Source organism: Tachypleus tridentatus, chromosome 12 (genome assembly GCF_004210375.1).
Source record: "Tachypleus tridentatus isolate NWPU-2018 chromosome 12, ASM421037v1, whole genome shotgun sequence".
Lineage (NCBI taxonomy): Eukaryota > Metazoa > Arthropoda > Merostomata > Xiphosura > Limulidae > Tachypleus > Tachypleus tridentatus.
In genome coordinates, this window is record NC_134836.1 from 35,635,267 (window position 1) to 35,647,555 (window position 12,289).

Consider the following 12,289-nt stretch of genomic DNA (forward strand, 5'->3'; position numbering starts at 1 on the left):
TTTTTTTGTGAGCGAGCTTAACGACTCACTTCCGTGATGTTTTAAGTACTTCGATTTCCTACAGGTAAGAGTAACAAAAGTTCTTGTAAGTGATCTGGCAGAAAATGAATTACGGAATGAAGTTGGATTCTGACCTTATTAAACCGAAAATATGGGTAGAAAACAAGTTTCACAATGAACAAAATACTTTATTTATCCAACAGTACACAGAACAAGCGAACCAGTTCACTCAGTAGATGTGTTCACAAGCGAAAGGCGAACGAGGATACGCGAGAAACAACCACAGTGTATTTATTCAAATAGGATCAAACCTGTTAACTTGATGGTTAATTGAGCTAAAAGTTCGAAACGATGTATAATGTGATTTTATATTTAAAAGTGAGAATGGGCCCCCCGCTAGTACAGAGGTATGTCTTCGGATTTCCAACGCAAAATTAGGGTTTCGATTCCCCTCGGTGGGCTCAGCAGATAGCCCGACGTGGCTTTGCTATAAGAAAACACACACACACAAAAGTGAGAATGGTAAGACTAATGGACGTAGATATAAACTTTGGTAGAAAAGTGGTCATCATTGGCTAAGACAAATTTATATTTCCCTCAGAGTGACAGCGATAAGTTTATAGACTTACAACACTAAAATACGGAATTCAATTTCCCGTGATGTATACATCTGTATGGCTTTGTTCAAAAACAAACAAAACCAAATTAAATCAAATTGTAGTGGTATTTGGTCTTTGAAAAGGTTTGCCTACAGATGTAATGTATGCTGAAGATTAATGAAGTTAAAATATAAATATTTAAATAACAAGGGCTAACTTTGAGCATAGGACGATGTAAAGAACCGAAAGAGCCATTCTGTTTTTAAATTTTGTTACATTTGTTACGAATAGAATATCATAAGTATTTTTAAGATTTATTTTGATGAAAAAGAACGCTAGAGGGATGAAATGAGCTGTGTGGTTGTGAAGGTGAGTGTACAGTGTATTTCGTAGTATGTTTTGGGCGAATAGAAGTGATTATGTGTACAGTTAATTAATTATTGTTAATTAGGACAGTTTTGAGAAAATACATTTGATGCTTATCAAATTTATGCTTATATGCTTGTGATAGCGTCTTTAATCAATAATCACTTGTTTTACTCAGCATCAGGTAGTTGATGATTGTTATGGATGGTAAGAATTAAAGATTTATTTGGTTTGGTGTTTTAAGGCGGAAAGAATTACAGAATTTGAAATGAGTTGAGATCTAACCCTGATCTAATGTAATACTATTAGTATTGCTACCTTTATTATTATTATTTAATATGTATTTAGTTTGGTTATGGTTGATTGTAGAGCATTTGTTTTACCTAGATGAGAGAAGTAAAGGTGTGTTGTCAATGTTAGTCCTCAGGTTTAAATATAAATTAAAAATATTCAAGCAATGTTATATATATATATCACATAAGTAATAGTAAATTTACTATTTATGCATTATTAATATTATTAACAATGCAGTACTTGATAAGACTACCTCTAGTAAACCTATGGTCTCAACAAAATTCAGGGAAGGTTGTATAAATTTTTAAAATATATTAGATTTTAAGAATACTCAATGTGAGGGTGACATGAAGAATGTCAAATACAGAAAAAGTTTTGGTTTTGTTTTTACAGCCATTGATTAGTTTTAAAGTAAAATTTTAAAGTGTGTTATTACAATTCACTAAGTATTACTACTAATAATTATTAGTTTTTCTTTGGTCTGTAATGAGCAAGAATGCTAATATTAAGTGTCAAGACAAGTAAAATAGTATAGTATCTTTAAAAGAATTTAATTTACAGAATAACATCAAAGTATTGTATGTATATATGTGTGTATATATACACACATTTAAGGATGTTATTTTGAAATGTAGATCTAAGTGATAAGTATGAAGTCACTGTTGAATATTGCTGAAGGAGTGGAATATTAGTGGTACTAATACTAGTGATGTGACATGAGTATAGTGGTAAAACTTTTGATTTTATAATGATTTGTATTTTTACTGACATTGCTTAAAATGTAGATTATTCATATACATTTTTAGTCATTGGCTACATAAGTAATATTACATTTATCTATTATCCCCAGTTGCTTAGGTATTCCTAACTTTGACAAGATCCACAGGCAAGGGGGCTATGTACTTTTTTATTAATGGTTGTCAGATGTAATTAGAAGGAACCAAGAATAATTATTATACTTGGATCTGCTACATTTTCATATCCACAATAGTTTTGACAGTTTGTTGTTTTCCAATAAATTATGTTGTTTTTAAGATACTTTTTCATACTGCTGAATTTTTTATAACAACAGTAAAACAAGTATCTTGAGTAAATGATTATCCATTGTATTGTATTCTTTAACTTTGTTAATTTTGTGCTTTTTTTTTTACTTGTGATCAAAACAAACTACTACAAAAAATCAAAGGTTAAAATTAACTCTGTAATCAGTATACTTAATAGTTGAACTAACAGCATACAATTTCATGAAACAAGACTGTAATGATTACATAGCATTAATAAACAAAAAAGTATTCATTTTTTGGGTATTCTTACTGCTAGCAGTTTTTTACTATAATCCAGTAATATTTGGACTAGTACAAACAGGGAATGATGTACAGAAGTGTTCACAATACATAAATAACTGTTCACTGATGCAAATATGTACAGCAGACCACCTTCAATACAATGTTTGTTTAACATATTAGTGCAATGCTTTTTAACTGATAAATAACAAAATATGGAAGTATAAAGATAGTTGGGTATAAAAATGAATAATTAATTTCATCAGTTAGGAAAATATTTTTTATCAACAGCAAACTGAAATAATAGTGTGGATCCTTTCTGGTTGTTTTATAGACTGATGATATATCAGGAGGTCTGGCCAGTATTAATGTTTAGATTAGTTCTAAATAAAAATTTCAAATTAGTAGTGCAAAATAATTCTCAGGATTAAAAATAAATTTATTAATGTGTATTTATACATGCATACACACAAGATTATTGGATAACACATGAATGTATATATATTTGAGTGTGTTATCCAATAATCTTGTTAATGAAACTAAAAGAAATAACAGAATGTAACTTATTTACATAGCACTTAAATACTAGTAGTAAAGATTTTTGTTGATTTTTAAATATGGAAAATAACATTAAAATGCTCATAGTGTCAGATTCCACTGTTAAAAATTAGTTGATTCACACTACAATTTCAATTAGATATTTAGTATTTAAAGAAAAAGAGCAAATAATCATACCTGTAAATTGACCTTTTGCATCATTAGACATTTTGCATCTTTAAACAATTTATTCTATCAAAATGTGAGTCATTAACATAAAATTATCACTTTACTTGGTAACCTGAGACATTTTACAAGGTGAGATACAAAGTAGTCTTAATAAAATACTTCTGTTGAAAACCCAAATGCATTAATTCATGTTATATTAATAAATGAAATGCATATTGTCAACAATCAGATGTTAAGAATGAACTTACTTATGTATTTCTCAAAGTAAAAGGGGAGATGTATTCTACTTTGTTATGAAATAAACTATGGGCAGACAAAACAAGATAAAACTTTATCTTATTGACTTTCAAACTTCAGTAAGTTCTACTTTTTTTTCTTAAAATAAGTTATGAACTTTCAACCTCTCTGGAATCAACTGTACAGCTCTCTTGCAAACCATTTCCAATAAATTAACATCTTTTGTTAAAAAAGGAGATCAAAGCTTTAGGCAATATTTCAAGAGAGACATTATTAGTGAATTAAATAGAAAGATAATTACCTCTTTTGAGTTGCAATTAATATACTTATAAATACATTAACATTCAGTTAATTTTACTACTTGTTACAGAACACTGTTTTGATGGCTTGAGTAACTTACATTGTTAGTTTGTCAAGATCCTTCTTTGAGCCATGCTGTTGAGTTGGTTCTCAACTGTATTGAATGTGATTCAAATTATGATTACTCAATTGTATTACCTTGAATTTACCATAATTAAAGTTCATGTGCCAAATATTTGTGTAACTTACAAATTGAGTAGGATTGTCCATTACCATTTTCTTTTTAACTAGAAATATCTTAAGAATTTAATGCTGTCACTTAGTTTTATAATTTTGAAATAATCCTCTTACATCTCCATGCAAAGTAGCTATTTTTTGTTTGCTAGCCATCTCTGAGGGAAATGATAAATTATGTATTGTACTGAAATCTTAAGTAAACATATCAGGCAGTTCTTAACTATATCTGGGAACAGTAATTTACAAATCTAAAGGAATACTGTAAACCAATTAAAATTTAAGGAATACATATTTCTAAATATTGGAGTGAACATGCATGTTTAAAAACTATCTGAATGGAATAACAAAGAAACACTTTATATACTGCTCATTTTATAGTATAGTGCATTACTAATTTTAGTTACAAACTGTTAACATTTTTATTATTGTTATAGACATGGATGAAAATATGTAATTCATTTCTTTCTTTCTTCTCTTCCAGGTAATGAAAATAATTGAGAAGTGAAAAATATTCAAACTATAATAACACTGGAAAACAAAATAATTAATCTTAAGGCTTTTGTGTCTAGTTGGGATGCCTGCAACTTTATATTGTCTTATTGTCACTGATAATAAAAATGTCCCATGTAATGCAAAGTAGAGATAATAGTGAGTATGTTTAAATCTTGATTGTTCTAGTTGGATTAGCATGCATATGTTACTTTTCCAGAAAACCTGACCTGTACTTATTTGTAGTTTTTTTTTTTTGTTTAATAGATTAACACTATCTCTTATTTTTTGTTTGCATGTGTGCAAGTCATCATTCTAGATGAACCATGTAATTTTAGTTCTTGTTCTTCAATTTTATGCAAATATTTCACTATTCTTACCTTGTCCAAATATGAAGGGTACATGTGAACTGATATATTGTTGGTAATTTGTGTTTATTAGAACTATACACTTTTAGTAATAAAGCACATGTTTAAATAGGTTTATATTACTAAGGATTTTTACATTGTAGCATTGATCTATTCACTCATGTAAGCAGAATTTTTCTTTAATCCCCTGTTATGTAAGTTGGTTTTATTACTTCTAAAACTAGTAATTGAAATGTTAATGACAATGTCATTCTCATACAGCTTTCATTAGCAGTGGCATTTATATCTACCATTTTGGGAAATAAAATATCACATTTGTGTATGAATATCTACAAATCAAAATGTCATTTTCTAAATTAATCCTTAACAGTGAAGTGTTTAAAATGTTTGAAAATATATATAATTATACAAAAGTTTTCTGTATTGATGATATATGTATTTTTTATATATATAAGAACTTCAACATGTACCATACAGAAAACTAAATGCAGCTGATGGACGTTTTGTTAGTACAATTGATGATGGAACTGATGAACAAAGAGTGAGTTAACATCTGAATATATTATTATTAGTTGATGTCTTATCAAGTTATAAGAATTAGTGAAGAGACAAATGAGCATAAGAAAATGACAAGGAAAATAATATTTTAAAAACCAACAAAAATATGTGACAGCTATACATTAAGAGTTTAAATTTTTATCCCAAATATTCAAGTTTGTATTTCCAACCTTTACATTTCTTCACTTAGTTAATCCACAGAAAAATTATAAAAACCCCAGACACTTTGTAATACCTGAATTATTCCCAAGTAATTCTTTTGTGCTTCAAAAAGAACAAGTCCAAGACAAATCTTTCTGTATAACTTAAAATAATTTAAACTAGGTATTAATAAGTACAGTGTTTCAATACTCTTTTTAATCTACTATCATTCTTTCTATCTTCTAAATGAAGCCTTCACAATATTTTAATGACTAAAATTAGTTTGTTTAATAGTTAAGAATTTGTATTGACAAATTTGTGAATCATGTTTGCTCTTTTGACCACAGATAAATATTCAAATCCTTTTTCTAAGTGAGTTTAGGCAACACCCTTATATATAACAGTAATTAATTTAATATAGTTTTAAATTTCCAGATTTGTTTTATTTACTTTTAAAAATAGGGATCAAATGGGAAACTTCCAATAATTTTACTGTTTTCAAGGTAATTTAGAAAAATAGTACTTAAAAGTCCAGCAACTATTTGCTGATCTTTTCAAAGTTTGAAGATAAGTTTGATTAGGATAAGGAGTTTTATTGTTATAAAATTTCTCAAGTTTTTCTGTAAGAGCTGCTTCTTCAACATCAATTTATGGAAAACTACCTTCCAAGAAAGTACCTTACATCTGGTCACACACATGGTTATACTTGTTCAGTGGTGCCCTCTATTTGGAAAAAAGTTTTTTGAATATCACAAGCCTTTAACTCCTGTGCACTTCTTGATTCACATAGTTTAACTGATTTTTGCATGCAAATTGTCACATAACCTCCACCAATATCAGTGCCATACACCTAGGTGACTCCCTCTATGTTGTTCTACCAAACTTTCACTTTTTGTTTGGCAGTTTGTGTTCTCTTCAAGTATTGTTTTATTTTTTGTATTTTTGTATCAATTTTTCTCAACAAGTTTACTGTCTATTACACAATAGTGATATTTGTAACTTATTCTAAAGTGGAATTAGTTTATATTTCTACCCAGTTACCCAACTTGATACTTCATTACAAATTTTTAAACTTTGTATTTCTTGCTGACAACATGGTTGTATTTGGGTATTCATTTTGAATGGAGATTTCTGAATTCTGAGCTACTACTTTAAATATATCTTCTATAAGCACATTTACTCAGGTTTCAGGTGATGGTCATTGACTGGGGAATTATTAGCTTTACTTCTTCCATAGATTGATTGGCCAGTGAGCTGACCTTTGTTGGGCCTTGACTTGAATTTGGGGGCTCATGCATTTGGAAATATGGTCTGCTGACTTTGTAAAGATAAGGCATTATACTTATGGATTTTGAATTTTTTTTTTACTCATTTTATCTGTCATCATTTGTGTTCAAGAACTTAAACTTGGTTAGATTGGTCAATGCTCATAACAAAGTTCAGAATTGAAAAAAAAATTGGTTTTTATCTTTTATCTTATTTAATTTATGGATAACCTGTAATTCATCATAATGGGATATAAATTAGATTAACTATATTGTTTTTTGTTCAAAGTATGACATCTCAAACTTATGATACTGTCAGTATGCACTTGCATCATTATATAACATCTATTTCAGTTTTGTTATTATTTATCTTTTATAGTTCTTCATATTAATTTGTTTGTATGGATTCCTGGAGCCAGGGTCCACAGAAACTACTTCTCCCACTATTGTATGTATCATTGTTAGGTTAAGGTTTTTAAATTAGAGCTTATTGATGTACTTTGTCCTGCACAGTTCAGTTAGTCTTAACAAGTGTTTGTTATTTTCAGTTACCTGTAGTTCATCACATATCTCAATGAATAATTAAGTTAAATATCTTGTTTTCTTTAACCAATGCATAACATCTTATACATACATTTATTTTAATACACACTTCACACTTTAGAATATAGTTGCATTCTGAGTCATTCCCATTTTTATTCATGTTCCATATTTGGCACATTCTTGTTCTTTATTTACCTACCAAAAGTTCCTCGAGTCATTGTATGTGTTCAATGCTACCTGGAGTTCTATATCACTCTGTCATTTCATAATTCTTCCCTGTTTTAATGTATAGTCTTTTATCACAGTTTGATGGGCAGTTTCTGCAGGACTGAGAGTGCCCACAGTACATGTTTTCACTTTTTCTTTCTCAGGATGCTATTTTAGGTGTTTTTTTTCACCATGTGAATCAGTGCCAGTTTTGTGCCATGTTTTTAGGACCTTTTTTGGTTCTGTATTTCTTTTCTCGAGTGGTCTACCTTATATCCAACTTCTGTATTTTGTGGGATTTTAATAATACTAACACTCGAATGTCTGGCTTTGGTTAGCTCTTTCTGAACAGGGGTGGTGATCATAACATACTTGTCTGCATCTTACATAAACAACTTGGGTGGTTAGATTTTCCAGTTAAATAAAATTTACCTGTTACTTACCTAACAATCTTAGCAATTTGGGAGATGACTTTTTAAATTACCATCTTCTTTGGGACCATTCATTCTGCTACTTGAATGCATTTGATGGGGATTTGTGTTATCCATACTATTATGGTTCAATGTCTCACAGTTGGCAAGATTCTAATGCATTAAGGGATGTGGCTTCTATTCTCCCTTTTAGTCTGGCATATTTGCAGTTCACATTCTTTTGCTAGAATTCCTTTGGATTCTCCTTTTTAACTTTCTTCTTCCTTTCTTTGACTGCATGTGTTGCTTTCTTTGAACATATTCCCCATATCATCAGGTTTACCAATTCCTGCCCTTCATATGGATTGTTTCTCTTATCAAACACTCATCTCCAAAGTTGGGTCCATGAGTTTATCAGAGGGAGGCTTCAGTACAATGATCTACAGAGAAAAGATCTAACATTATTAACATCCTTCCCAGGGAAGGTACTGTTCTTTCAGTTTACCTTCTCTGGGATCTAAACATCCACCCACATGCTTGCTGTGTGTGGTAACCCATGAAAGGGAGGAGAGGATCTTGGTTGTCAAGGGTCCAACACTCACACACCACTTTGGACTTGAATTCCTGTAGACGGGCAACCTTAAGGTGGCCCCCCTTGGGTCAGTCTGCAGGTCCACTCAGGCTAGGGTCAGCCGAGTACCAGTGTTGGATGTTCTCAGTGGATGTTGTAGACATTGTGCCTGATGCTGGTGTTTGTATATAGTGCTCAAGAAACCCTGGCATTGCAGTGTATCCCCTGGTAGGGTTGGGTCAGAGGGTACTGAAATATACCATTTTTTTTATAGATACCTCTATTTATGATAAAATAAATAAAAATGAAAAAATTGAAAAACAGATTTTCTGAAATGACTATGTATGGGAACTCTGTTGTACAGTCACCATCACAGTCAGATTCTGTACCTCGATTTCTAAATATTCATTCCTTACCCAAGAAAGCTTTAGGGCAGATGTCCCTCTTTTTTTTTTTCAAAATAAATTAGAGGGGCTTGCTGGCTCTTCTGATTTAGTAAAGAAGTTGCACTCTGGAGACACTTTTGTAAAAACATCTTCACCACAATATACCAAACTCCTCTTGAAATTGAAGGCCATTGGGGATAAACCCATCAACATTACTCCCCATGCAACTTTTAATTCTTCCTGAAGAGTTATAATTGAGAGGGATTTACAGATCGTTTCTGAGTCCGAGATCCTAACTGGTTTTTCAGCCAAGGCGTTTCTGCGGTGCACTGATTCTCCACGCACTGATGTTCTGATATTGACATCTACATTACTGTGGAAGGAGGACATGGCTCCCTGCAATGTTTTCCTCCATGTAAATAAAAATAGTCACTCTAATCCAGTGGAACTGTCAAAGTTTTCATTCAAATGCAGATGACAATAAGGATTTGATTGTTTCTTACCATCCCACATCTCTCCTTACAGGAAACGTTTCCAGAATCTGCTGATACAGTCACCTTTCAGCAGTTTTTGTACAGAAATGACAGACTGTGTGGTGGACAAGTGCATGGTGGGGTGGCACTGCTGGTTGATCAGCATGTGCCCACCCTGTCTTTGCCACTTGGTACAACCTAGTAGACTAGTCATCAGTGCTTCCTTGGGTTGTACCATCACTATTTGTTCTCTCTACATCACACTTAAAGAGACCTATGATCAGTCAGACCTTGATGCTCTCATTGAGCAGTTACTGTCTCCCTTTTGAATTCTGGGAGATTTTAATGGAGATAATCCCCTCTCGGGTGGTGTTAATATTGATGGGAGGTGTTGTTTCATAGAGCATATGCTCTTGGATCACAACCCATCTCTCTTCAATACCTGTTTTTATACTTATTTTCATGCACTTAGTCAGTCTTTTACTGCTATTGATATTTGTATCTGCTCCCCTTCACTTTTCTCTTTCCATGGAGGGTTGACAGTAACCCACAGGGCAGTGATCATTTTCTTATCATTTTGAGATAGACTGACCGTGGTTGATGCTACCTGACCAACATGCCTCAATGAAAGTTGGGCCAGGCCAAATGGCCCTCTTTTACTGCTCTCTCAGAATTGATCCTGCCAACATCTGTAAACCAAGATAGATGACTTCATGGCAGCAGTGATTGACTGTATTGTTCAAACAGCTGCTCAGCATATTCCTAAAACCTCAACACATTTCACAGTATCCTTATCCATGGTGAAATCCTACCTGCCACATGACAAGGAAAGCTTAAAACAGGCTTCAGGTACTTTTTGTAGGTATCCCACACTTTTAAACATCACTGCATTCCAGCAGGCTTATGCACATGCTTGGCAAATCAGATGTCAAAGCTGGAAGGAATCTTAAATTAAATACACCTCTAGCATCTCTTCTACCACTAGTTCCAAAGTCATATGAGACAAGATTTGAAAGATTAGTGGACAGTATACATCTGCTCCCCTTTCAGTCTTGCTCTCTGATGGCCAGGAAATTGCTGATGCCCAGAGCATTGCCAATACTCTCAGCAAAAGCTTTTCTCATGCATTTAGCACCTCTGCTTCATCCTCCACCTTCTTAACTATCAAGACACTGGCAAAGTGATCACGTTTCCTATAATTGCCCCTTTATGCTGGTAGAACTCAAGCTTGCTCTTCATCATCTGGCAGTACATCAGTCAGACCCAATGATATTCATTATGAGACACTGTGCCATCTCTCTCTCGCTATTCTTCTAGTTGTATTTAACCAGATCTGGCAGGAGAATGTTTTTCCTGATGCTTGGTGCCATGCTATTGTACTACCTTTTCCTAAGCCTGGAAAGGACTCCAAGATTCCTTTGAACTATTGTCCAGTTGCTTTGACGAGCTGTCTCTGTAAGATCTTAGAGATGATGGTTAATGCTTGTATTGTTTGGTTCTTTGGATCAAACAGTCTCCTTTCACCTACTCAGTGTGGGCTTCAACAATAGTACTCCACCATGGACTACCATGGTCTCCATTTTGTGAGACATCTACTCATATGGGTTTTGTGACCATTTACTCATTTTTATTAAATATTTTTTAATGAACTGATGATTCCAAGTTCGTGTGGGTTTGACACTTTTCTGTTTTTTCCACAGGAACTTGAAGTTCCTCAGGGCTGTTGAGTGTTATACTTTTCATCATAAAGATAAATGCCATCAGTGGACAACTCCCCCCTACAGTTGCAAATGATCTCTGTGTCTATGACTTCCACATTTCACGTCAGTCGTTGAGCATGAGGTTTATTGAACGGCAGCTACAGATTGCCCTCGATTGCTTACTGAAGTGGACCACAGCAAGCAGTTTTTACCTTTTCTTGCTTCAAAGCCATTTGCATGCACTTCCACTGCCAATGGTGTATTCACCCAGATCCTGAGCTCCATCTCAAAGAAGTTGTGCTTCCTGTAGTCCCTGAAGCAAAGTTCTTGGGGCTTAATTTGACCATAAGCTGACCTTTATTCCACACATCAAGTAGCTATGTATCAAGTGTACAAGGACACTGAACATCATCCATGTTCTTTTTTCCATCTTTTGGGGAGAGAATCTTTGTTCTGTGATAAAAATTTGTCATGCCCTTATATGATTAGAACTGGCCTGTGGGTCGCTGGTCTATAGCTATGCCAGGACCTTGGCCTTGAAAATGCTGGACCTTGTTCATCATCAGGGGCTTCGGCTCTGCGCAGTGGCCTTTTACACTTTTTCAGTCCAGAGTTTGTACACTGAGTCTCACGAACCTCCTCTATACCTTCCCTGTTTACCACTGTCTTTACTGTACACTTCAAAACTTCAATCCTTGCCACAGCATCCCACCTAGGGTTGTATTTTCCTTTCTCAGTGGACCATGCTTTTTCAGAATAGATGGCCTGCCACTCTTCCTTTTGGCCTTCATATTCAGGTGCAGTTGCATGAATTAGGCCTGTGTTTGGACAACATAACTTTATCCACTGATCAGTCCATCCCACTATGGCTAATTACCACCCCCAAGTGTGATCTTTCTTTGAATCATCTGAAAAGGTGGATTCTCCCGTTTGGAAGTATCATCTTTTATTGCTGAAAATCTTTCAGAGTGAGTCTGTGGGCTCTGCCATGGCTTGTTGTGATTTGGTTATTACAAGCAGAATCTTGTCTACTGTTTCTGTGTTCAGTGGCAAATTGTATGCTAAATTGAGTTTCAGAAATTAGCTGCCTAGTTGAACAACATTATCCAGTCAAGAAACCAATGTATTATGATGGA

The 12,289-nt window shown here is 33.4% G+C and overlaps 1 protein-coding gene across 6 annotated transcripts in view; it reads left to right on the forward strand.

Annotated features, from left to right (window-relative positions):
* Positions 1–856: 856 nt before the first annotated feature.
* The window catches only part of LOC143235828 (polyamine-transporting ATPase 13A3-like), a 96,747-nt gene continuing 85,314 nt past the window's right edge, over positions 857–12,289 (forward strand). For 3 of the 6 annotated variants that reach the window (XM_076474046.1, XM_076474049.1, XM_076474050.1), the window contains exons 1-3: positions 961–1,172; positions 4,524–4,690; positions 5,355–5,440. In XM_076474046.1, the coding sequence (XP_076330161.1) occupies positions 4,660–4,690; positions 5,355–5,440 (117 nt within the window). In that variant the 5' untranslated portion in view covers positions 961–1,172; positions 4,524–4,659. Of the gene's footprint in view, positions 1,173–4,523; positions 4,691–5,354; positions 5,441–12,289 lie in introns of all 6 variants that reach the window. The other 3 variants (XM_076474051.1, XM_076474047.1, XM_076474048.1) reach the window with 3 other exon arrangements.